General features: G+C 36.2%; 3 protein-coding genes across 4 annotated transcripts; all 3 read left to right on the forward strand.

Annotated features, from left to right (window-relative positions):
• The first annotated feature begins 4,328 nt into the window (after positions 1–4,328).
• LOC133852741 (protein HYPER-SENSITIVITY-RELATED 4-like) lies at positions 4,329–9,346 on the forward strand. The gene is made up of 2 exons (XM_062289491.1): positions 4,329–5,664; positions 8,780–9,346. Exons 1-2 carry the CDS (start codon positions 4,636–4,638, stop codon positions 9,251–9,253), a joined length of 1,503 nt encoding a protein of 500 aa, XP_062145475.1. The 5' UTR covers positions 4,329–4,635; the 3' UTR covers positions 9,254–9,346.
• Positions 9,347–11,627: 2,281 nt separating this feature from the next.
• LOC133851643 (AAA-ATPase At5g17760-like) lies at positions 11,628–15,292 on the forward strand. 2 transcript variants are annotated; one of them, XM_062288157.1, is made up of 2 exons: positions 11,628–12,793; positions 14,572–15,292. In XM_062288157.1, exons 1-2 carry the CDS (start codon positions 11,819–11,821, stop codon positions 15,064–15,066), a joined length of 1,470 nt encoding a protein of 489 aa, XP_062144141.1. In that variant the 5' UTR covers positions 11,628–11,818; the 3' UTR covers positions 15,067–15,292. The 2 variants fall into 2 exon arrangements, with proteins under 2 accessions (XP_062144141.1, XP_062144140.1); XM_062288156.1 differs by having other exon boundaries at positions 11,630–12,793; positions 14,563–15,292.
• A 4,452-nt stretch (positions 15,293–19,744) lies between these two features.
• LOC133851826 (AAA-ATPase At2g18193-like) lies at positions 19,745–22,254 on the forward strand. Its single transcript, XM_062288419.1, has 2 exons — positions 19,745–20,863; positions 21,588–22,254. Exons 1-2 carry the CDS (start codon positions 19,874–19,876, stop codon positions 22,080–22,082), a joined length of 1,485 nt encoding a protein of 494 aa, XP_062144403.1. The 5' UTR covers positions 19,745–19,873; the 3' UTR covers positions 22,083–22,254.
• The last annotated feature ends 2,269 nt before the right edge of the window (positions 22,255–24,523 follow it).

The following is a 24,523-nucleotide window of genomic DNA, read 5'->3' on the forward strand; positions in this document are numbered from 1 at the left end:
GACAAAAAAATTTCAAGAAACCCTATTAGACTGAAAGCCTCTTTAACTCTTGCTGGGTTGAACAAAGTGAGCACCCATCCGACTACCACATATACATGCATTTCTTTTCCCAAGATCAATGTCGTGGCTTGCACAATAAGTCAATTAGGGCAAAAAGTCTGGGCTTCTTGGGCATATTAGGGAGAGCATTTTGTCAACGTTCGGACAAATAATTTGAAAAAATCCTAGTTCTTCGGACAAAAAGAAATCACAAAGCTTCATCGAACAATTTCCTAGATGACATTCCATATACAGCAGTTTCATGCCAAGGAGATTGGCCATCAACTCGGTAGGGATGTGCCAAGCTTGTTAGCACAAGCCTGGGAAACAAGCATTGAATAAATTTCTTATCATGTACAAATTGTTAATCTATTAAGATCCGAAAAATAAATGAATAAATCAAACAAAAAAGAAAGAAGAATAAAATATGAACACTCACTCGGCTGGGAATGGGAACATGACATCCGAACGGCATTGGCCACAAGTCCATGGAAAATGGGTCACATGGAAAGTCCGTTCACAGCAAATAGGCCCATTAATTGATTGAAAGTCAACATGTCTGAAAACAAATTACTTTCTAGTTGAGTTATGATTCTCTACAATTATTTTTTTGAATTTGAAAAATTCAGGCAGGTTGTGAGAGACTACTTATGAGACCCATCTGACTAAATACAAATTAAGTTGTCCAATCACTTATTTTGTCAGGTGGGTTCCACATAAGTGGTTTCACACAATCACTTGTCAGAATTCTTTTAAATTCGAGCAAATAATTATAGAGGATTCTAATCCAGTTTCCACACATATCCTTTTTTTTTTTTTTTTTTTTTTTTTTTTTTTTTTTTGAGACCACATCTATGTCTTAAATGGCATAGGAATTAAGCATGCAGTGCTCCAGGAAAAGGTCAAGATTAAACTTTTTGGATCTAATATTGTTTATGTTGTTTTATTATGAATATGTTATCCGGTACACTAATAGATGCAACAATTCCGAAGAAATCTAAAATATAATAATATATGCGCAAATAAGAGAGAGAAATGATGTAATATTGCATGTCTTCGAGCATAAACGGCAATAAATTTTGTTTTCATAAACAAATGTAGAGCAATTAAAAGAAGTCGTTTAACAAATGTTAAGCTAAATCATTTTGAGTATGAGTATATATGGGCAACATGATGTTCAACATTAATACCAATTAACATGCAATAGTCATAAAATGCTTGAAATGTAAATTCACCAGTATTATCCATCCAAATAGATTGAATTGGATAATCAGTAAATTATGCTCGTAATCTAATTATATGGACAAAAAGTCTAACAAATGTAACATCACGAGTAGAAAGCAGACAAACAAGTGACCATTTAGTTGAAGCATTTATTAAAACCATAAAATATCTAAATGGCCCACATGGAGGGTGAATCGGTCCACATATATTCCCTTGAATTATTTGTAAAAATGATGGAGATTTAACAATTACCTTAGAAGGGGATGATTTTATTACAAGTTTACCTTGAGAACATGCAGCACAAGGATAATCACTTGATAAAAGAATTTTCTAGTTCTTTAATTAAGGGATGTCCATGAGAATTCTGAATTATTTGACGCATCATAATTGTTCCCGAATGTCTAAGACGATCATACCAAAGCATACGCATCTTTGGATTAGAGCACTTCTGGTGCATCACAACATGTGATTCAATTGTTTTTATTGTTGTATAATACAACTCGGAAGAGAAAGCATGCAGTTTTTCCAATATGAATTTCTGGCCCGAAATTATTGAAATAATATAAATATATTTGTCATTGCCTTCGTTAGTGGTTTCAACATAATAACCATTTAGACGAATATCCTTAAAACTGATTAAATTTTCTCTAGATTTATAATAATACAAAGCATCGTCAATACAATTTTTTGTTCATTTTGGCAATATGATATTCGCTCTTCCAGAGCATTCAATTAGGTTTAATGAACCTGATATTATATTGACACTAGCTTTGTTTAATATTAAATATTAAAAATATTTCTTATCTTGAATCATTCTATTAGCAAGGTTCATGCCTCAATATATAAACAAAATATATATTAAATTTTATTACTCAAAAAGAAAAGAACAAAATACAAATAAAGTTGACAATGTAAACATGATGTGATTAAGACATAATGAAAACATATTAATTGTTGTAGAGATATTCATCACCAATCAAAAGATCAGTTTTTCTGTTAGAGTCTTCAAAGAAATCAGAAACATCAAGATGAGTGCTACCCTCTCCATTTAGAGTATCAAGAAAAAATGGAGAATCTACACTTCTACAGGACTGTGATTAGCAAAATTCATTTCAAACCATTTTTCTTTCTCTTTTATGGAGGCTTGATATAGGTCTACCAAATGTTTAAGCATACGACAAGTATCTGACCAATGTCATTTCATATCACACCTGTAACATTTATCTTCATAGTCCTTTGTAAGTTTATTCTGTAAACTTTTGTTTTCATTTTATTTCGCCTCAGTGTGGTTCCACTTCTGGTAGTAAGGAGCATTTCTTTTGTAAGAATTATGAGTATGTTTTCCTTAACCTCTATAATTTTTTTTCTACGACGTCCACATCCACGACCACGGTTTCTTTTATTACCATGAAATGAGGATTCATTTGCTTCTAGAAATAGTGTAGAACCCGTTGGACGAGATTAATAATTTTTCATTAATAGCTCGTTGTTTTGCTCAGCCACTAGAAGACAAGATATTAATTCAGAATATCTTGTGAAATTACGCTCGTGATATTGCTGCTGCAGGAGTACATTCGAGGCATGAAATGTCGTATATGTTTTTTTTTTCTAACATATCCACATCAGTGACTTTTTATTCATACAATTTTAATTGTGAGCTGATTTTAAAGAATGTAACTTCAGGTGCATCCAACCATAATGAGTTTTTGGGAGGATAACTATCATTTGGTACTCGCATCTTTCTCTTAAACTATTCCACAAGGTCAATGGATCTTTTACTGCAAGGTATTCATTTTTTTAAAAAAAATAAAAAATAAAAAATCATTGCTTTAGCGCGATCCTGCTGGAATGCTTGGTTTTCTTTCTTAATAGTATTTACAAGATTTATAAATCAATATTCATAGCATTATAATGATAACATTTTAGTTCATATTAATCTCACATAGATCATAAGATTCATATGTTATAATATGATTCTTAAAACATTAAAAATTTATAAGCATATGTTAGAATGTTAATTAACAAAATAGATAATAAGATTACTAAATTTTAAAAAGACTTACAATGAATTGAGAATATCTCACGGATAACTTTTGATGTTGAAGATTAAAAGAACTCAATAACTGACTAGAGCTTCGTGTTGATAATGTGTTGTAAAATTAAAAAAAAAAATAATAATAATAACAAGATAAGATAAAGAGATTGCAATATGTGAAACTAATTCTTTATGAACTATGTATGATTATTCTCTATTATTGTGTGTTTTACATACTACTCAACACTTTCTTTTATAGACATGGAATCATAATGAGAAGTTAAGGAATATGAAAGGGTAGAACATGAATTAAAATGTTACATCAATTTATTACATTAATGTTATATGAATTTTAAAAAGTGACATAAATTTTGAGAATTCCAAGAGATGAAACTAAATGATCATCCACTAAATACATAAATGCATTCATAACACTTTTTCGATTTAATATTGTTTATGTTGTTTTATTGTGAATATGTTGTCATGTTATCTATTAAACTATTAGATGGAACAATTCAACTTCTTGACCATGAAAGAGCTCAAACCCTCAAAACAAATGGAGAGGATTCTATCATTCTAATGTATCAGGAAATAAATGGAGAATGACGAGGATTTCTGTATTTATATCAGGAAAGACGGGTTTTTATAGATGAAATTAGAGAAACAAATTCCTAAAATATTCTACAGATTTGGATGGAGATCTACTTCGATCTCTCTCTCTCTATCTCTCTCTTTTATTTTTAATTTTTTAATTTATTATTATTATTATTATTATTATTTATAAATTAATAATTTACATTATTTGCTGTCCACGGTCGAATTCCTTCTCTAGTCTAACCTGTCTTAGCCAATTAAGAAGCTTCAAGGCTCATAGGCCCTTGAAACTTCATCCATGGCCGTCGATTTTCTATCCCATCAATGAGACTATTGTTTTTCTTTATTATGCTTTAGAAGTTTAGAGCCTTAAGAGGACATAGACCAAGACTTGTTGGGCAGCTGGGTCTTAATTTCTGCATTATTTAAGAATATGGTCTGGTCTCCGTCTATTGCTATTAGTCTTGTGATTTTGCAAAATCCAAGAGATCTCGACGAAGATTTCAAAGTCTTTGAAGTCAACCTTAGACTACCGACTCATAGTTTGGAGTCTGGCGTTGGATTCAACCACTAACATATTTCCATGGTCCCATTGGCCCCAAAGTTTACTCTAATTTCCGCCAATCTTCCTTGTACATTTGTTGCGCGCAGGAAAAACAGAATAAAACTCAAATCGATCGATCCCATAAAACAAGCACAAGATCACCGCCACATACAACCCCACTTATTGAAAAGTGAAAACCATGGCCGGCGGCTCGTCTTCTGCTGAAACCAAGCTAGCCACAGCAAAGACGGTTCTCTCCGCTGCAGCCTCCGTGGCCGCCACTGCCATGCTGGCTCGGTCAATAGCCCAAGACTTCTTGCCCCACGAAATCCATGACTACCTCTTCTCCGGCATCCGAAGCTTCTTCAATCGCTTCTCTTCCCAGCTCACCATGATCATCGACGAGTTTGACGGCCTCGTCAGCAACCAAATCTACGAGGCCGCGGAGATTTACTTGGGCAGCAAAATCTCACCCAACACGCAAAGACTCAAGGTCAGCAAGTCCGAGAAAGAACGGAGCTTTACGATCACCATGGAAAGCAACGAAGAGATCTCCGACGTCTTTAACAGGGTTAAATTCAACTGGGTTTTGGTGTGTCGCCAAGTCGAGTCCAAGAATTTCCACAATCCTCGCGATCTCAACTCAACGCTGCGTGCCGAGGTTCGATCCTTCCAGCTTAGTTTCCACAAGAAGCACAAGGAAATGGTGTTGAACTCTTATTTGCCTTACATTGTGGAGGAGGCGAAGTCCATGAATCAAGAGAAAAAAACCTTGAAGATCTTCACCGTCAGCTACGACAGCATGTACGGGAACCTCGCGGACCTGTGGACCTCCACCAACCTTGACCACCCCGCAACGTTCGCAACGCTCGCCATGGACTCGGAGATCAAGAACTTCATTTTGAAAGATCTTGAGAGGTTCGTGAAGAGGAAGGAGTACTACAGGAAGGTTGGCAAGGCTTGGAAGCGAGGGTACTTGTTGTACGGCCCTCCGGGTACTGGGAAATCGAGCTTGATTGCTGCAATGGCGAACTATTTGAATTTTGATATCTATGATTTGGAGCTTACAGAGCTTAGGGCCAACTCGGAGCTTAGGAGGCTGCTCATTTCAATGGCGAACAGGTCGATTCTGGTGGTGGAGGATATTGATTGTACCATTGAGTTTCAGGACCGAGCGGCAGGACCATTACCACTCGCACCATCCTCGCACAATTCCGAACAGAAACAGGTTAGTCGGGGCCCACTCGATATATTTTGAAAGTATTAGGCGATAAATTTAAGTGAGGTCTTTCATTTAAAATTAAATATAAATTAAATATTATTTAATATAAATTTTTTTTTTATTCATAATTCATCTCACTTTTTAAAATGTAAAATTACTTATTAAATTTCTATATTCAAGAACTGTTTATTACATAATTGAACATTAATATTATTATTTTCAATGTCATCTTTTTGTTGTATTATTTCATTATCTTTTTACTCTTTTTCATGAATTTCTTGTTCATTTATGTGTTTTTTAACTAAATTATCATTTATATTTTGTTTAGTGCTAATAACAAATTTATTTAAAGATCCTTTTTGAGATTTAATTAATTTTTCTATATATATATATATATTTTTTTTTTTTAGTTTTTCATTTCCACAAGCATATTTTCTAGTAGACATCTATAACTAAAAGTATTTACAAATTAAATAAACACGATTTATAACAAAAAAAAAAATACATATATTATGACTAAAAAAAATAAATTAAAAAAATTGAACGATAAAACTTGATTTGTCAAAGCTTGAATTCTCTTTAATATTTATGATAGAATTATTTAACACTTTTAACCTGCACAAAGAAAGACAAATTAGCGTAAAATTATTTCTTAAAATTAAATAAAAAAGTTAATGCAATTGATTGATTGAGTTTTTAGTAATTGAAACCCTTTTTTTTTTTTTTTTTTTTTTTCAATGATTAGATATGGAATGATTTTAAGGACTTGCATAGTAACTAGTAAGTTATAAGGAAAAAATGAAATGGAGAAGAAGAGAGAAATTCAAATTCGAATAAGATCGACTTAAATAGAAAAATTGAGATTAAAAAAAAATCTCTATCAGTACAAGCGTGCACACCAAATTTGAACATTGGGACAGCTGACTTAATTTTTTTTTTTTTTTTTTTAGAAATAAATCTTTATTGATATTTTGTAATTGGGGGCCTTATTAAATTAGGCCCTACATTATATTAATGCCTTTTTTAATTTTATTTTTACCATAATTTTGGAGCCTAGCTTATTAATGTATATCGATGGTAATTAAGACATTTTTTTAAAAAATAAAAAAATTTATTATTTTTTTTTTTGGAGGCCTTATTAAATTGAGAGCTTAAGCGGCCGCCTAATTCCCCTATGCCCCCACCGCCCGAGGTTTGTTCTCTATCAAGTCTGGTTTATTTGGTTTCTTTTTGTGATTTTGGTTCGTGATCTGTTCTTTTGCCTTTCTAATCCAAAACCTCTAAAAAGTTACGGAACAGCTAGAGTTTCTCCGCAGGTAGATAGATAGATAATTTTAGCTTGTTGATTTCCTTTAGGAGCATCTTACGAAAAAATACAAATTTTTAATTTAGCTCTTTATTTTTCGATACATTTTAACATATTCTTTGTTTTACTCCTTATTTTTTTTTAAAAAAATATTATTTTATATATGCGGGAGAAATTGCGAAAGAAAGAAGAAGAGAGAGCGAAAGAAATAAAGGAGAAAGACAACTTTTAATTTTGTAGGGTAAATAGTAAATAGGTCTGAGGGCTCCAAAGTCCACAATGGAGGCTCTGTCCTAAGTTCCATGAAGAAAATGATAGCTCTTAATCTCCTGGCATATACAGCTTTTTTCGTCCACCATTGTAAGCTTTATTCATCTCTGCTTACAATAAAATTGGACCAGCTGCACATGCCACAAGGTAGGAAAACAATTTTTTTTTTCCCCTTCTTTTTGTACAATCAGGTAGCTAGGAAAACAACGTGCTAAACAGGCAGACAGGCCCATAAGAATGCAGGAAATTGATTGAAACCATGACAGACTCTAGAGTCCAGTCAATTCCCTGTCAAAATAAATAACACATGGGAAAATAACATGATAAAATTAATTGGTGAGCATCATAGTAAAAGGACAACGGGGCCCTGACCTGCGAGTGAATGAGCCTAAAATGAAAGCCATGTAATTGGCCAATATCTGATGTGTTTGCATGTATTGAAAAGAAAAATGATAAATATGTACGTTTAAAATTGCCTCATCAACCTTCCATTACTTTATGACACTGTTCAAAAAAACAAAAACAAAAACAAAAAAATTGTCCAACCTTTCTCAGGGAATGGCCGACACCCCAACCGAACTTAGCAATGGTTGCACCACCCGAACTATCGGGATTGGTGTGCCGTTTACGTTTAGTAATTTTGACCACCAGATCGGATAGTCCAATTAATCTTAATTATGTGGTGGTTGGGGGTAGTGACTGTAAGGAGGAGGGTGCAGATTTTTTTCTGCCATGTCAGTCAGAATAGAGCTGTAAAATGGTGGCAAGGGTAGCATTATTAAAGTGAAAAAGACATTTTGTAGGAACTGGCCGGTTACTGCCTTACTGCCTTACTGGGCATTGTGGGCGAGGGAAAATGACCTTCAAGCTCGGCTGAAGGCATCAGACCCACTTTGTACACAGGCCCAGATCTGAATTTTCAATAATTTACTGTTCGAATTGAGCAGTAAATTTTTCCAAATAGAGGACAAGCCCATGACCTGTTCCGACAAACGAACTCCATAAAAACTGTATGACATTTACCATTTTAATGGCCAGTAATCTCAACAGTTTTCTCTATTCGATCCACAGGCTAAGTTGATCCTTGGTAGAATCCTGGTCCAGTTGTCCTTTTGGACATCTACAGCCGTTCTACAGGCGGCGGTGCTTCCATCTGACGTGGTAAGATCAAGGCCGCAACGGTCCTGATCAGCGTCTCTTCAGCCCAAAACGTGCATGACGTCTGCTTTGTTTTGTCTTATTAACATCATCATTCATCGGCCTACGCATGCGAGCATCTAGATGCAGTGTAGATTTCTTCGCCGCATGAAAGCCATTATGACTTCTGGCCTCGTTGATTTGTTTTTTTGCACTATATTCTCTCCATGCTGATTTATTAGGATTTGTCTTCTTCCCGCTTTCACGACCCAACTAGGCTCCAATTTCTTTCCTAATCACTATTTTACACTTATATTTTTGTTAAATCACCCGCCTCACAAAAGTTGAAGTCGATTAAAATTAAAAAATTCAAGCATTTGATTAATATTTTAATATTTTTGTACTCAGGTAACATTGTCTGGCATGCTCAATTTCATTGACGGGCTTTGGTCGAGTTGTGGGGATGAGCGGATTATCGTGTTCACCACGAACCACAAAGAGAAGCTCGACCCAGCACTGTTGCGCCCCGGACGCATGGATGTTCATGTTCACATGTCCTATTGCACCCCAAGTGGATTTAGAATTCTTGCTGCTAATTATCTTGGGATTAAGGATCATGCACTGTTTGGAGAGATTGAGGAGTCTATCGGGACCACCCAAGTAACCCCGGCTGAGGTAGCGGAGCAGCTGATTAAGAACGATGACCCCGACATAGTGCTCAATGGACTAATCAAATTCCTCATAGTGAAAAGGAAAGAAAATGAGGAAGCCAAGGCCAAAAAGAGTGATCAAACTGATGAAGAAGGTAAAGAAAGTAGAAGTGCACAAGAAATTGAGTGTGTCAAAGACGAAAAGAAAGTAGATAATGACGAAAAAAAGTGACAATTAGATTATTCTAAGGATAAGAACCTACAAATTATGCCTTTCCTTTTCTTTCTAGCATTGAAAATTGAGATCATCAAGTCTTATCTGGAATGTTACATAACTTACATGGATGACTTCTTGCAAAAATACATATGGTCGTTTAGGAGGCCATTATTTAGAGCTGGTTGTTTTGTTTTCGGGGCATGATTCATTTCTTATATATAAAAAAGTGTTAAAATATTAATTTTATATATATATATATATATATATATATATATATATATAAAAGTTTAAGCTTATAAAATAAATGACAATTTAACATGGTATTAGAATAAAAATTATAAATTCGTACTTTTTCCCATTACTCACCTCCAAATAAGAACTTAAAATTCGTACTCGTGTCCCAAATTATAAGTTCCCAAAAGCTTAATTAAGCTTTGAAATGGGGTTTAGTTAATTGAAATAGGGAAATATAATGCTTTTATTTTATTTTATTTAATTTTTCTGTGCTAAAATTTGTTGCTTTCATAGCTGACTCTACCTAGACGTACTCAAAAGTTAAATTGAGGATATTTGGGAACTTCGTTTTTGCTTTTTTCTTGTTGGGTCTCTGCTCAAAGGGAATACACACTGCTTAGAAAAACTTATCCTAAATATGGGTAGTTTCGTCACTATATAGCATTATACTTTATTATAGTTTTTGAAACCTACTTCGCCATACTTTAATTAACCTCGTATTTCATATTACAAATTGGCTAGATTATAACAATAAAAATTTAGGTAGCAAAAAAAGGAAAAAAGAAAACAAAGAAAAGAAACTTTCTCATACATATATACTAAAACCTTATAAGCTATTAAACGACAAAGCATTACTGTCTCACCACTTCGTACGGCTAAAATTATTAAATGTAAGCCAAAAAAGGCCAGGCTTGCTGAACGGTGGGATCTTTCCCCTTGTATGCCAAAAGGTGTGTAAAAAAGCCATGGCCCATCTCTGTTTTTGTGTATAATAGAGCTGTGGCTTGTGAATTCATGAAAAAAAAAGATACCGACAGGGCATGCATGCTATATTGCTATCTAAAAGACAAGAGATGGGGGAAGCTCTTGCTCCAATTTAGTACGATTCTCGGAATTGTGACCGACATCTCGTAATCTTCATCATCTATGATGCAAAAGTTCTTCACTAGCTAGTTTGTGCATGCACATTTTTTTTTTTAATGGCTAAATCATAAAAACTAACTGTGAGCTTTCAGTACTGGTTGTGGGACTTACTGTTTTTTCTGTCAATTATTGCCATTCAAATCCCAAAGATGAACCTTGCCAAAACACCACAACTCTATATGCCATGGTGTCTCGGATGAATAGTAATTAGCTATAAATTAGTTTCTAGTTAATTCTTATAAATCAATTTAATAAAGTGACATGTGTTTCTTAACATGTGAGAAAACACATTTTTTTTTTTAGTTTTTTTTAGTAGCACGTGCTTCTCACATGTTTTAAGAGCACATGTTATTTCTTTAGACTGATTTGCATAAATTAGCTACAAACTATCAATTTCGATTAGATGTTGTAAAAAAGTATATGCTATAATTTTTTAAACGGTCCAGATTTAATTCTAAGCTTTATTTATTTGTTTATAACGAAGAACCTCTCAAAGATCGGACCACTTCGTGTACCTATCACTATTGGGTAAACCTCGAACCCATGCAAAATGCTTCCTCTACACAGATCGTATAGTACACTAGCTTTATCAGTGGGCTCACCTAAGAAATTATTTGCACCCAAAAAGAATTCAAACCTTAGACATGATGAAAATGCCACCAAAATCAAAGTCTTTATTGCTTGAGCCAAACTCCTTAAAAGGTTGAATTCTACCTTTATATGAAAAAGAGAAAGAGAAAGAGAAAGAGAAAGAGAAAGAGAAAGAGAATGAAATTAAATCTAAACTAGTTAAGCCAAATCATCCTGCATTTGAGCAAGCTGGCATGCAAGGCTGCAACCATGCACTAAGAATCTAAGTGCCCAGATCTATTTGATGGCCGGTACGCAAGAAGACTGGGAAAAGTACTTAAAAGACAGCAATTCTGAATTTCTGCACACCATTAATCATTCATGGCACAGACGCTTTTTTTATCAACGTTTTTCTTTTGAAAGCACATTTCGCTGGCCTCCTTTAGGAAAAATTATTTAAAAGACGAGGAACCAAAAAAAGAAAAAGAAAAGCTACTAGACTGTAGACCTCACGTTCTAACCCAGAAGACCTCGGCATCTGTCCAAAAAGCCTTATTGCCTAATGGCGTGCTGACGCATATAACTTGGAGGATAAGAACTCGAGTACAGTGCATCTCTTGGACTAACTATAGGAGGAGGATTCCACTATCAAAAAAGAGCTATAGTTTGATAACTTGGATTCCTAAAAAAGATTTCTTGAAAAAATTGCTGAAAGGGAAAATAAAAAGAAAAACCTAAAGAGTACTTCCAATAAAGCAAAGCGTCCGGCCATAAAAGATCAAACACCCCAACATTGAGAAACCCTTAGAAACAACACTCAACACACTCGAGTACTGCTCAAAGTTTGCAATCATGTTTCCTCCCGGAAACATGCCTTCACCATCGTCATTATTCTCGGCCTACGCCTCCATGGCCGCTTCAATGATGCTGGTACGCTCGATGGCAAACGAGCTCATTCCCCACCCAATTCGTGGCTATGTCCTCTCTACCCTGCGCTTCTATTTCAAGGCTCATTCCCCCAAGCTCACACTAGTAATCGAAGAAATGAGTGGCATGTCCCGCAACCAAGTGTATGATGCCGCGGAGATTTACCTCTGCACCAAGATCAGTCCCAACACCGAAAGGCTCAAGATCGGCAAAAGCCCCAAAGAGAAGAACCTGACAATCCGGCTCGAGAAGGGAGAGAAGGTCGTCGACTGTTACGAGGGGGTTGAGCTTAGGTGGAAATATGTTTGCGCCGAGTCGGAGAAAAACAACCCCAATGATCCTTTTCCGAGATCGGAAAAACGCTTCTTTGAGCTCACTTTCCAGAAGATACACAAGGAGAAAATCTTGAACTCTTACGTGCCCTTTTTCCTTGACAAAGCCAAGGCCATCAAAGACGAGCAGAGGGTGTTGAAGATGTACACGCTCAACACTTCGCAATCTTATAATGGAGTCAGGTGGGAGTCCATCAATCTCGAACACCCGGCTACGTTCGAGACATTGGCCCTGGAGCCGGAGCTGAGAAATGCTGTTATAGAGGATCTAAACAGGTTTCTCAAGAGGAAGGAGTTCTATAAGAGAGTGGGGAGGGCGTGGAAACGTGGGTACTTGTTGTATGGACCCCCAGGCACCGGAAAATCGAGCCTGGTTGCAGCCATGGCTAATCATTTGAAGTTTGATGTCTATGATTTGCAGCTTGCAAATATATTGCGCGATTCGGACCTGAGAAAATTGTTGCTGGCTACTGGCAATAGGTCAATACTTGTTATTGAAGATATTGATTGCAGTGTGGAGCTACCAGATCGTCGTGTTGGAGATGGACGTAAGCAAAATGACGCACAGGTTAGTAATTGCATATTTTATTTCTTCTCACGTTTTGAGTTTTTCCCATTAATTGCATACTACTTTCCTTTTGAATTTTGATATGATTAAGCCGGAATGGGATCCTGCAATTGCCTTTCCCCTGAAATCTTGAGAGAGGTTCATGATTGTGTTCATCAGCCCAATGGGTCCATTAGGAACCTCTCATACTTGCCATCGAAACAGAAGATTGCAGCCAATTCCGATCCCATTAAGTCGAGTAATTTTACAAGTTCTTTTTGTGTTCCTTTAATAATGAAATGAAGTGACTTAAAATTATTATTCAATTAAAATTTAATAATGATCGATTATATCCTCAATAGTAATTATAAAAGCCGCCAATGACCCAAGAGAAACTTACATCATTAGTCGATTAATTCACTTCAAAAGTAATTTGAAAAGTCTAAGGTGGCTGCCATGACTAATTGGCCAGACAAAATTGCCCCCGACTGGCCATAATTGTGGGGCTTGTCCCTTTACATTTGGAGTATAGAACTCTTTTCTACAAAAAACAATGGGCAGCAGTATATCTTTTATACTTTTTGCACATGCGCGCACCCTTTTCCCATGCATGCCTCTTCATAAATTTGTTTTAATTCGTCTCTTTTCATCTGGTGAATCTTCTGCTTTGATTGCATTAGTATTTCATTGGCTATTAACCAGCGTGTCGTTAATTAAACAATTCATTTCACCCCCCACAAGCCCCACCACTAGTGCATTCCTTCCTAAACATCATCCTTTCACAATCAAGCCACGACAGAGGCCCCCGATTCCTTTTTATTACCATCATCACCACCACCAAATACAAAACACATAGAAAAGACTTTTTCTTGGTAGTGGGCAGAAGGATCTTTATTCGTGTAAAAGTTATAATACCCATTTCAGGTTCATGTATGTTTTATGCATTTACTTGCATTGACCAATGGTTTCACAAGAATTCCCTTCGTTATCTTTGGTTTCAAACCTCACACCGAAATGAGTATTATGTAAAGTATGTATGTATTAACTTTAAATCCTGACAATTAAATGAATAGTATCCATTTCATTTGAAATTGAGATAATATTATTCTCACACAGACTATCTGACTCCCAACCACTCAAGTATTTTAACTTCTTCTTTTTTCTCTCTCTTCTTTCTCTTTTTTCTTACCCTTTTTAAATTTTTAAAGGTTGAATATTCCTTCTTTTTCCAATGCCATGCCAGCATGTAAGAGTTTGCCCATTCTCAGCCATGAAGAGGTCTATTTTAATGCTACATGGAAAATTCAGATTAGATTTTATACCATCTAATAGAGTATATTTGCCTATTATGCCAAGTCATTTAAATATTTTAAATGATGTGACAATATGTACAGTATTAGAAGCTGTAAAATCTAATATGCGCCATAAAATGATTCATCTTTATTTCACCATCTTCTTTACTCCTTAAATGGCATTGCCACATCAAACAAAAAAAATTGGCTCTTGACAAATTCTTTTTGGGCTGACATGGTAATGCTACATCACATTGCCACATCAATAAATTCTTTGGGCTTGATATGACAGTGTCACATCGCAGTGTCACGTTATGGTGTGTTTGTAGCATTTCCTTCAAATATACCCTCATGAATCCAACTGGCCACTTCTCTCTGTCTACAAATAGAGGCCCAAGGCATATACTTCTTCCATTTCCAACCCTAATTGAAAGAAAAGGTAATAATTGAACATCCATCGACCACAATTATACTAAACTCAATTTTTTACTTTCTAAGTTGGCGCAGTTGACCCTATCTGGGCTACTAAACTTCATAGACGGCTTATGGTCTAGTTGTGGAGATGAGAGAATCATCGTATTCACCACCAACCACAAGGACAGGTTAGACCCCGCTCTGTTGCGTCCTGGACGTATGGACATGCACATTCACATGTCCTACTGCACGTCACATGGCTTAAAGCAGTTGGCCTCAACCTACTTGGGAATCCACGGCCACCACCATCTCTTCGGAGAGATTGAAGACTTACTGGAAAGTGTAAACGTGACCCCTGCACAAGTTGCTGAAGAGTTAATGAAGAGTGAGCATGCTGACATTGCACTCCAAGAACTTATCAAACTCCTTAAGCGCAAGAGCATGGAAGGCGATGACAGTGAGCAGGACGTGGCTGAGAAAAATGCTGGAATTCGAGGGGCGAAAAGGCAGAAATTAGAGAACAAACCAAGAAAATCTGGGAGGAACACAAGAGGAAAAGGCAACAGAAGAAGAATAAAAAGCTTGTAATCAGCTGGCAGCTGATGTCTATATAACTCACTAATCTATCTAGAATGATGTCAACCTAGATAGATTACCAAGAAAATCTGGGGAGGAACACTGGAGGAAAAGGCAACAGAAGAAAAAGAAAAGGCTTGTAATCAGCTGGCAGCTGATGTCTATATAAATCACTAATCTATCTAGAATGATGTCAAAGTACTAGTAAAATAATCATTGATTCGGGTTTGATTTACTACTCTCCAGTGTCGAGTAAAGGCTACGTATAAATACATCAAAATTGTAGTTTTGAAAGAAATTGGATACCGCGCGCAGTAGGAATCGCCAACCCAAGCTTCATATAAGTACTAATTCTATTGTACATGAAGACTCGCTGTGTACACTTCTGAGCGAAATTTCTCGAATACAAACATCAAAACCGCAAATGAAAGAATTACAAGACTACAGGAAAATCCCAGAGATGCAATGGACCAAAAGGAAACAACTTAAGCCAATAGATTTTGTTTGTATCCCCAGAAACAACAAGAACAATCAAAGGGACAAAGTGGGGTATCTCCAGCATCTGCCTTATTGATACCTAACTCCTCTTCTGTGTAGAGAGCAAGCCCATCCTTTATCCTCTTTCTAGGCCGATCGAGAAGGTGGATCCACAAACCCACCATCAATATTAGACCCTTTATCCTTGTTCTTTTTCTTCATCTTCTTAGGATTTCTAGTTGCATCTTCATTCGGCTTTTCAGACTTTTCTGGTTCAGATTTATTTCTCTTTTTTCCCGAAAAGATTTCATCAATCTCACCGCTAGGTTTTTTCTGCGCTGAAGAGGGTTTTTCTTCTTCAGCAACATTATCTTCTTTCATTTGACATCTTCTTTTCTTTTTTTTTGAAAAAAAATCTTTTTTTTGGCATCGTAAGGAACTAAAGCTGCGTACCCACTTACCCGGATATAAGTTTTGGTGAGAATTAAATGTTATAATATAAATTAAATGATTAATTTTTTTTTTATTATTAACTTAAGCTATCTTGATAAGTGATGATTTAATATCATATCAAACCCGAATGAGATAGTTCAAGTTGTAAGTCACTTGGCTCTAATTGTTAGAAGATATGAAGGGCTAGAATATATGGAAAGTATAATATACTTTCCATATATTCCATATTTGATTGATATTGTAATATTCTACATTGATGGTATGTTGTAATCAAATCATGGGGATTTAATTACTATATTTGATGAGAATTTGATTACCATATTTGTATTTACTTTACACCTATAAATAGGGACCTCTGTATTGTAAACAATTAAGCAATAAAGAAGCACAATGTAGTCTATTATAAGCTTCCGCTTTCTCTCTTCCTCTCTCTATTTCTATCTCTTTCTTACATAAAATTCTCTTGTCTTTATTCTATTATTATACTATTTGTCTTTAAGTTTTCCATCCTATCATATTTTCTTTCATGGTATCAGAGCTATAGGCTAACGCCAGTGTTTCATCTAATGGTCTTGTAAATTTTTTTTTTTGTTTTCTTATATTTCATTTTTCTCTTGATAGTCATTATTTTGCAGATCTCCTCACCATAAATTTTGTGTATTATTGACAAAAAAAAAAAAAAATCTCCTTTCCCCGCATATGTCTTTTCTTTTTGTATTGTTGTTCCTTTTTTTTTTTTTATTCCCAAATAAAAAAAAAAAAAAAAAAAAATCTCACTCCAAAGCAAAACCTGTTTTTGCTTCTTTTTTTTGTTTTTCTTCATTTTCCTTTGGTTTGTGTTTTTTTTTTTCTTTTTTTTTTTTCTTCTTCTTCAAACAAGTTGTGCGCGTGAATTGGAGATAAGCTTTACTCCAACCCACACCACCTGTGTCTCCTACAATCCAAAACCCTTGTCTTGTTCTTAATCTTTCATACACAGCAAGCATCAGATATTGCTTCTCTCATACACAGCATGCGTCAGATCTTACTTTGTTACTGTTGATCTCCGACAAATCCAGCCGAGTTTCGCACTTCACAGTCAGGATCGGTCTCTCTGCCGCCGTCCACTTCTCAGATTCGGCGCCTTCTCCTTCGGTTGTGCAGGCCCAACGTTGGCGCCCTTTCCTCCGGTCATCCATGGCCCGTTGCAAGTAGAGCTTCTCCTCACCCTCGCAGTCACCATCTTACCGCCCCTTTGCCGGTCGTCCATCAGTCCCACCGTCCCCTTCAAGGTTGTGCTCGTATCTGCTTTTATTCCTGCGAATTCTTGTAGCAGTTATCTGGTAAAATGATTGTTGCTACTTTGGTTGTTGTTCAGGAGAGAGAGAGAGAGAGAGAGAGAGAGAGAGAGAGAGAAAAAAAAAGAAAAAAAAAAGATGTAGTTTTGGCAGTGAATGCCCAATGGGTAGTCTCGGGAAGATGAAAAAAAAAATGAGAAAAAAAGAAGAAGAAGAAAATAGAAGTGAAAAAAAAAAAAAAAAAAAAATCAAAATCAAAAGAGGCCAAGTTGCCCATATTATTCTTGCCCATAGTTGGCTCATTTTATTTTGGCCCAAAGTTGGCCCCATCTTTCTTTTCTTTTCACTTTCTTTGGCCCATAGTTGGCCCATTTTATTTTGGCATTTGAAAAGTGATATCATGCCTTATTTAGCCCATAGTTGGCTCACTTTTTCTTTTTGGCCCGTAATTGGCCCAATCTTTTTTTTCTTTTATTTTCTTTTCACTTTCTTTGGCCCATAGTTGGCCCATTGATATTTAAGGCGCATCTTCACCGTCGCCGACTTCCTTCATTCATCGTCGTTGACTGTCGTTGATCGTTGTCATCTCCAAAAGAAGAAGAATAAGCATTTATTGTAAACTCAAGATTCCAGAATCTTTCACCTTGAGTTTGAAGGGGGATGTTAGAAGATATGAAGGGCTAGAATATATGGAAAGTATAATATACTTTCCATATATTCCATATTTGATTGATATTGTAATATTCTACATTGATGGTGTGTTGTAATCAAATCATGGGGATTTAATTACTATATTTGATGAGAATTTGATTACCATATTTGTATTTACTTTACACCCTATAAATAGGGACCTCTGTATTGTAAACAATTAAGCAATAAAGAAGCACAATGTAGTCTATTATAAGCTTCCGCTTTCTCTCTTCCTCTCTCTATTTCTATCTCTTTCTTACATAAAATTCTCTTGTCTTTATTCTATTATTCTACTATTTGTCTTTAAGTTTTCCATCCTATCATATTTTCTTTCACTAATGTCTCATAAAGTATGCATCAGTTTTAATATTATTCGACCTCTTTTGAGTATAAACAATTTTTTGGGGCCACATTCATGAGCAAAAGTTTGAGCTTTACCTGACCCGTGTGGAGGAGGCACTTTGTACGGTGTCTCATAGATCTAATCAAGGCAACACCAAGAATTCTTTGGTTTTTTTTGTTTTTTTATAAAAAAGAAAATTGTATGAGAGCAAAGGCCCAAAGTACAAACATTGTTTTTATTATCCATTTCTTATTTCAATTAAATATTTCATATGTTAAAAATAAATAAATAATAATAATAATAATCCATAAGAAATGCATCAAATTGGCTCCGTTTGGCTTTTCAGAAAAACGTAGAAAAAGAAAAAAAGAAAATTAATTTTTAGTTCAATACGAATTTCATTCTTTTTCTCCTTGTACTCCGATTAATATTAGAAACAATCACACTTATTAATAAACGATGCACACCAATCACGTACAAAAACTAACGGCTAGTTGTAAAGGAAAAAGGGGCAAAAAGGTAAAGATTTGTGAGCGCAGAATTGTATATCAAGAATGGACGCAAGAAATGTGAGGATTAGGAAATAGCTGACCTTTTGATTCCAACAAAGAGTGAGAAGCAAAGGCTCGCAAAACCACAGCTTCGTGTTGACAGGGAAGACAGACAAGCGAGGGGGAAATTTGTTGTAGAAGACGGGGGTTACGGTGAGGACGACCCGAAGCTCTAAATTGGGAAGACAATTTCCCACTCTGGAGCCGCAACTTGAAATCTCTCGCTTGTAGGGAGAATTATCTCAATCAAACAACTCAACAATTGGAGCCCCAACTCAATTAAATACAAAAAGTTTCGGCCCAAGTTTCTCCAGCCCACAGCCCAACAACGTACCCCTCTCAAGTTGCAGAAGAGTTCATGAAGCTAGAGTGAGCATGCTGATCATATTGGGCGATGCCAATTCCAGCTCCGCCGAGATGGGATTGGAGGTGGTGAAGGAGAGAAGGAGGAGGAGGCAGTGCGTGTAGATTATTACTGAATTTTTAATTTAATAATAATTTTAAAAGATACGTAAGAGAGCATGTAGTAATATTTCTCCATAGTAATAAGCTCAACCACTCGAGAGTAACGCTATATATTTTTATTTCAAATGTCAGAAATAACAGTCTTAATCAATGCTTAAATAATTTCTTTTTAACAATGACGAATCTAGTATTTAATTGAAATTACCACGTTAACATTACGAGACATTTACTCAAAACTGCATTATCCATTAAAACATGGGGAGAATTGAAGGATCGATCCTATTCCTAAACATGGATGAGCATAGGATGGATGTAAACAAAGATTGGTGCGTGGTGCATTGGATTCCCTCCTTTTTCAAATTCTCAAGCGTGCGTTCATATTTGGGGAGCTGTACGTTTGCTTGCAAAGGAAGCAAAAGTTCCATTTATTAGCGACAGTGATGAGAAACTGATCGAACTCATCCTGCCCGGATATATATAAAGAAAACGCTAACCATCAAAACCACTATATACTCTCACTAGCTCCCTTTGGCTTTAAGAATCAAATTCTGAAGTCTAGCGTAATGTTTTCTCTCAAAGAGATGCCCTCCACCGCCTCCACATTGTTCTCCGCCTATGCATCCTTCGCCGCCTCCATGATGATGGTACGGTCCATGGCCAACGAGATCGTCCCCTACGAGCTCCGCTCCTACCTCAGCTCTGCCTTGAATTACCTATTCGCCGCCCGCTCCTCCACTCTCACCCTCGTCATCGAAGAGTGCTGCGGTATGGCCCGCAACCAGGTCTACGAAGCCGCTGAGGTCTACCTGCGCACCAAGATAAGCCCCGCCACGGACCGCCTGCGGGTCAGCAAGACCCCACGCCAAAAGCACTTCAGCGTGGACATCGAGAAGGGCGAGGAGATCAATGACAATTTCGAGAACCTCCCCGTCAAGTGGCGGTTCGTTTGCACCGAACCCAAGGAGGAACATCGTTCGGCCAGCAACGAGAAGCGCTTCTTCGAGCTGATCTTCAACAAGAAGTTCAAGGACAAAGTGTTCGATTCTTACCTGCCGTACGTTCTGCTCAGGGCCAACGCTATCAGAATGCAACACAAGGTTGTCAAGCTGTATAACCGCGAGTGTCCGTGTCCGTCCGACGACGTGGACGGAGCTTGGGGCATGTGGGGTTCCATCAATCTGGAGCATCCGTCCACTTTCGACACGTTGGCCATGGACCCGGAGCTCAAGAACGCCATCGTTGACGACTTGGACAGGTTTCTCAGGAGGAAGGAGTTCTACAAGAAGGTCGGGAAAGCTTGGAAGAGAGGGTACTTGTTGTACGGTCCGCCTGGTACGGGTAAATCGAGCTTGATTGCGGCCATGGCTAATTACCTCAAGTTCGACATCTATGATTTGGAGCTGACGAGTATTTACAGCAACTCCGACCTGAGGAGGATTATGTTGTCCACCACCAATCGGTCTATTCTCGTGATTGAGGATATTGATTGTAGCGTGGAGATTCCGGATCGCCATAAGGCCCATAATCCTGATGAGTTTCAAGCTTTTCCCAGGGTCTGTAAAGTTTTACATTTTTTGTTTATATATATATAGTGTTTTATGAGAAAAATTATTTGTTAATATTTTATTTTTATTTTTTTTTGGTAAAAAAGGAAAAGAAAAAAGATTTAGCAATCACGCTCTAAACCGTTTAATTAATATTTTGAGTTGGATAGATGTACCAAGAAAATCTATCCCTTTCAAATGCTCCTCTTCGGTCTACCAAAACAAACAAAAGCTTTTGTCTTCTGGTAATGATTCAACATTATTTAAAGATATAATTTTTTATTACTTCTGTCTATGTGGTAAGGTAATACCTTATCACTTTTTGAGTTTTTTATTTTTTTAAAAAAATAAATTAAGGTGAGGGACCCTCTTACGTTCTTGCCACACAAGTAAAGTGGTAAAAAATTATATCTTTAGGTGGTATTAAATTATTACATTTATTCTGGAAACACATCTTATTTTTCACTTCATTAATAAATGTTATCTTTATGTTAATTATTTATGCTGATATAATTAATCTGTTGACCCAAAGGAAAGCGTGAAAAGGCTAGATATATCTTTGTTATTATTAAAAAAAGACTAATCAAATTGTAATTGAAATCTTTTAGATTCGAAAAAGACTAATTAGCTTACAATTTCTTTATAACCCATCCACACTACGTGAACTAATTAATCGTCTTTTCAATATAGGATTTGAGTATTCAGTTGCTTAATTTGTCTTATGATTTTGCAGGTGACGCTCTCGGGTCTACTGAACTTCATTGACGGTTTGTGGTCAAGTTGCGGGGACGAGCGAATCATTGTGTTAACCACGAACCACAAGGATCGGCTCGACTCTGCCTTGCTACGTCCCGGTCGAATGGACGTGCACATTAACATGTCATATTGCACGAGTCGTGGGTTCAAGATCTTGGCCTCTAATTACCTCGGCATCCATCAGGGCAGTGCCCACCACCTCTGTGGAGAAATTGAGGGCCTAATCGACAGCACAGAGGTCACCCCAGCCGAGGTTGCCGAGGAACTAATGAAGAGTGATGATGCCGACGTTGTGTTTGGAGAGCTTGTTAATTTCCTCAAACGTAAGAAGGTTGCAAGCAACGAAATGAAAGTTGAAGAAGGGGCTAAGAAGACTGAAGAAGATCAACAAGCAAAGAGGTTGAAACTGATGAGAGTTGCTAGAAACTTTAGGAGAAAAGCTGTGAGAGGAAAGATGAAGAGGAAGAGTTAGCGGGCGATGAGCCAACTAGTGTAAAACAGTATATATTAATTACTTCATATCTTCAATGGGCTTATAAAGTTATAATGGGGATGCCCTTGGAAAGCAGCAATCACTTATTTTCCGATTGCAACTCTTTCTTATATGAATTTGGAAACATATATCAGAGTTATGCTCAATCAATAAGCACATTGGAGCATGAATAAAATTTATTAAGGTTTGTTTGAGATCATGTTAAGAGCTTAGAAAGTACATTAGTACATAGAAAGCTGTGTAAATAAACAATTAGTCTGTTTAATAATAAAAAAACCCAAAAAATACTTATTCGACTTTTTGTCAAAAATAAAAAATAAAAAATTGTCAAAACACACTTTGAAAAAAGTTTAAAAATAAAGTTTTTTTTTTTCCAAAAACTCTTTTTGAATATAAAAACTCTATTTTTTAACACAATCAGATCCCCAAGAGGAGGTTGTTAGGGCAGTTGTGTCAACTATCGATATTCATTAGTTTCCTACAATCACTTGAATGGCTCCGCCCTTAAGTGGCATGGGAGTAAGACACTAAAGCATTTTTCAAAATAACTCTGCATATAGATCTGGTTGGATGTGGTATGTTATTTAATCTATGATTTGTTTAATTTTTGGTCCGAAACTAATCAAAAAATGACTCTGCATTCTGCTTATGTTTCGTTGTGCAACATAATTCTCTTAAAAACAGTGTAAAGGGTCTTGAGAATTACGTAATGTGCTTTTTTTTTCTTTTTTCTTTTTAATCGAAGGAAATATTAAATTATTAATGATGGTTCATGGTTGAGTTGTTAGATTTATTTTGTGAATACTCTTTTTCTCAATAAAATTTATTTTACTCATTTGGATCAAACATTTTATGGTAGTTAAATTGGTTTCTCTCAAAATCAATAAAAAATAATATATGTTTAAAATAGAGAAATATTTAGAGGGTTTGACCGGTCGGACCTCACGGTTGCTACCGCCTTATGCAGCAGTCACAATGGGCAAGCAACGACGACCCAGAAGGGTGGCCATTTGCCCCAGAACCAGGCAGCCTGTAAGGGCCGCCAGTCCCAGCGACAGGAAGAGGCCGCTGCTTACACGGACGACGCCGGCCACGACGGGCCGACGGCTACTGCATGCCGGAAGAGATCCTACTGGTTGTGAATGGTGGGTTTCACGGCAAGGATGAAGAACCCAGTAGATGATTCCGGATTCATCCTCATGCAGTGATAAATCACTGCTGAATCCTTGAACATTTGGCGGGTTTGCGGTGCTGCAAGTTTCGGGTCAGTGCCAAGTTTTTGATGCTTTATTGCTAATTCATAAATCTTCCAAGCACACAGTCGAACTGACCAATACACCAAGGCAGCTCAAAGGCAAACGTCTAAAACAAAATATTGTGAAGTTTGTTTCACAAAGAACAAATAATAGAAAATATCAGTATGCTTTTCAATCTTACGTGAATAAATTATATTCACAAAAATTACTGGATTCAACAAAAACTTAATACCGAACAAAACAGCATAAATATACACTACAAGAAATTTGATCATTAGCGGCCACATTATTAGCGGCCAACGCATAGTGGCCGCTAATGATCATGTTATTAGCAGCCACTTTTAAAAGTGGCCGCTAATAATACACTATTAGCGGCCAAAAACAATTGGCCGCTAATAGTCGCCGTTATTTGTAAACTATTAGCGGCCACCTAATTGTGGCCGCTAAAAATGGCCGCTAATAACTTGGCGGGGAGGTGTGGAAAATTCCGGGAAACTATTAGCGGCGACTAATGTCGCCGCTAATAATAAAACTATTAGCGGCCACTTATGTGGCCGCTAATAATCAACTATTAGCGGCCACAAATAAAGTGGCCGCTAATAATTGATTATTAGCGGCCAAAAAAGCGGCCGCTAATAGTTTTGGAAAACAATTTTTTTTAAAAAAAAAAAAAACAAACGAAAAAATAAAAAGAAAAACTTGCTTTCTATTAATCTTTTTTTTTTTCTAAGAAAAAAAAAGGAAAAAGAACGATTTTTTTTTTTTTTGTTGATAGAAAAACCAAAAATTAACTTTACTTTTTATTATTTTAAAAAAATTAAAGAAAAAAAAATTAAGAATGAAAAAGATATATTTAAAATAAAAACAAACAAAAAAAAATGAAAATTTTGAAAACATTAAAAAAAAAAAAAAGAAAAAAGTTAGCACATATTATTTTGAAAACATAAAAAAAGGCTAAATATTATTAGCGGCCACATAAGTGGCCGCTAATAATCAACTATTAGCGGCCACAAATAAAGTGGCCGCTAATAATTGATTATTAGCGGCCAAAAAAGTGGCCGCTAATAATTGATTATTAGCGGCCAAAAAAGTGGCCGCTAATAGTTGATTATTAGCGGCCACTTATGTGGCCGCTAATAATATTTAGCCTTTTTTTATGTTTTC

This window comes from Alnus glutinosa, chromosome 12 (genome assembly GCF_958979055.1).
Source record: "Alnus glutinosa chromosome 12, dhAlnGlut1.1, whole genome shotgun sequence".
Lineage (NCBI taxonomy): Eukaryota > Viridiplantae > Streptophyta > Magnoliopsida > Fagales > Betulaceae > Alnus > Alnus glutinosa.

Excerpts from the sequence above, each read along its gene's own strand:
- LOC133852741 (XM_062289491.1), top strand. The coding sequence starts at position 4,636 with ATGGCCGGCGGCTCGTCTTCTGCTGAAACCAAGCTAGCCACAGCAAAG. Across the intron at positions 5,665-8,779 it reads ACAATTCCGAACAGAAACAG|GTAACATTGTCTGGCATGCT; the intron begins GTTAGTCGGGGC and ends TTTTGTACTCAG.
- LOC133851643 (XM_062288156.1), top strand. The coding sequence starts at position 11,819 with ATGTTTCCTCCCGGAAACATGCCTTCACCATCGTCATTATTCTCGGCC. Across the intron at positions 12,794-14,562 it reads GTAAGCAAAATGACGCACAG|TTGGCGCAGTTGACCCTATC; the intron begins GTTAGTAATTGC and ends TTACTTTCTAAG.
- LOC133851826 (XM_062288419.1), top strand. The coding sequence starts at position 19,874 with ATGTTTTCTCTCAAAGAGATGCCCTCCACCGCCTCCACATTGTTCTCC. Across the intron at positions 20,864-21,587 it reads AGTTTCAAGCTTTTCCCAGG|GTGACGCTCTCGGGTCTACT; the intron begins GTCTGTAAAGTT and ends ATGATTTTGCAG.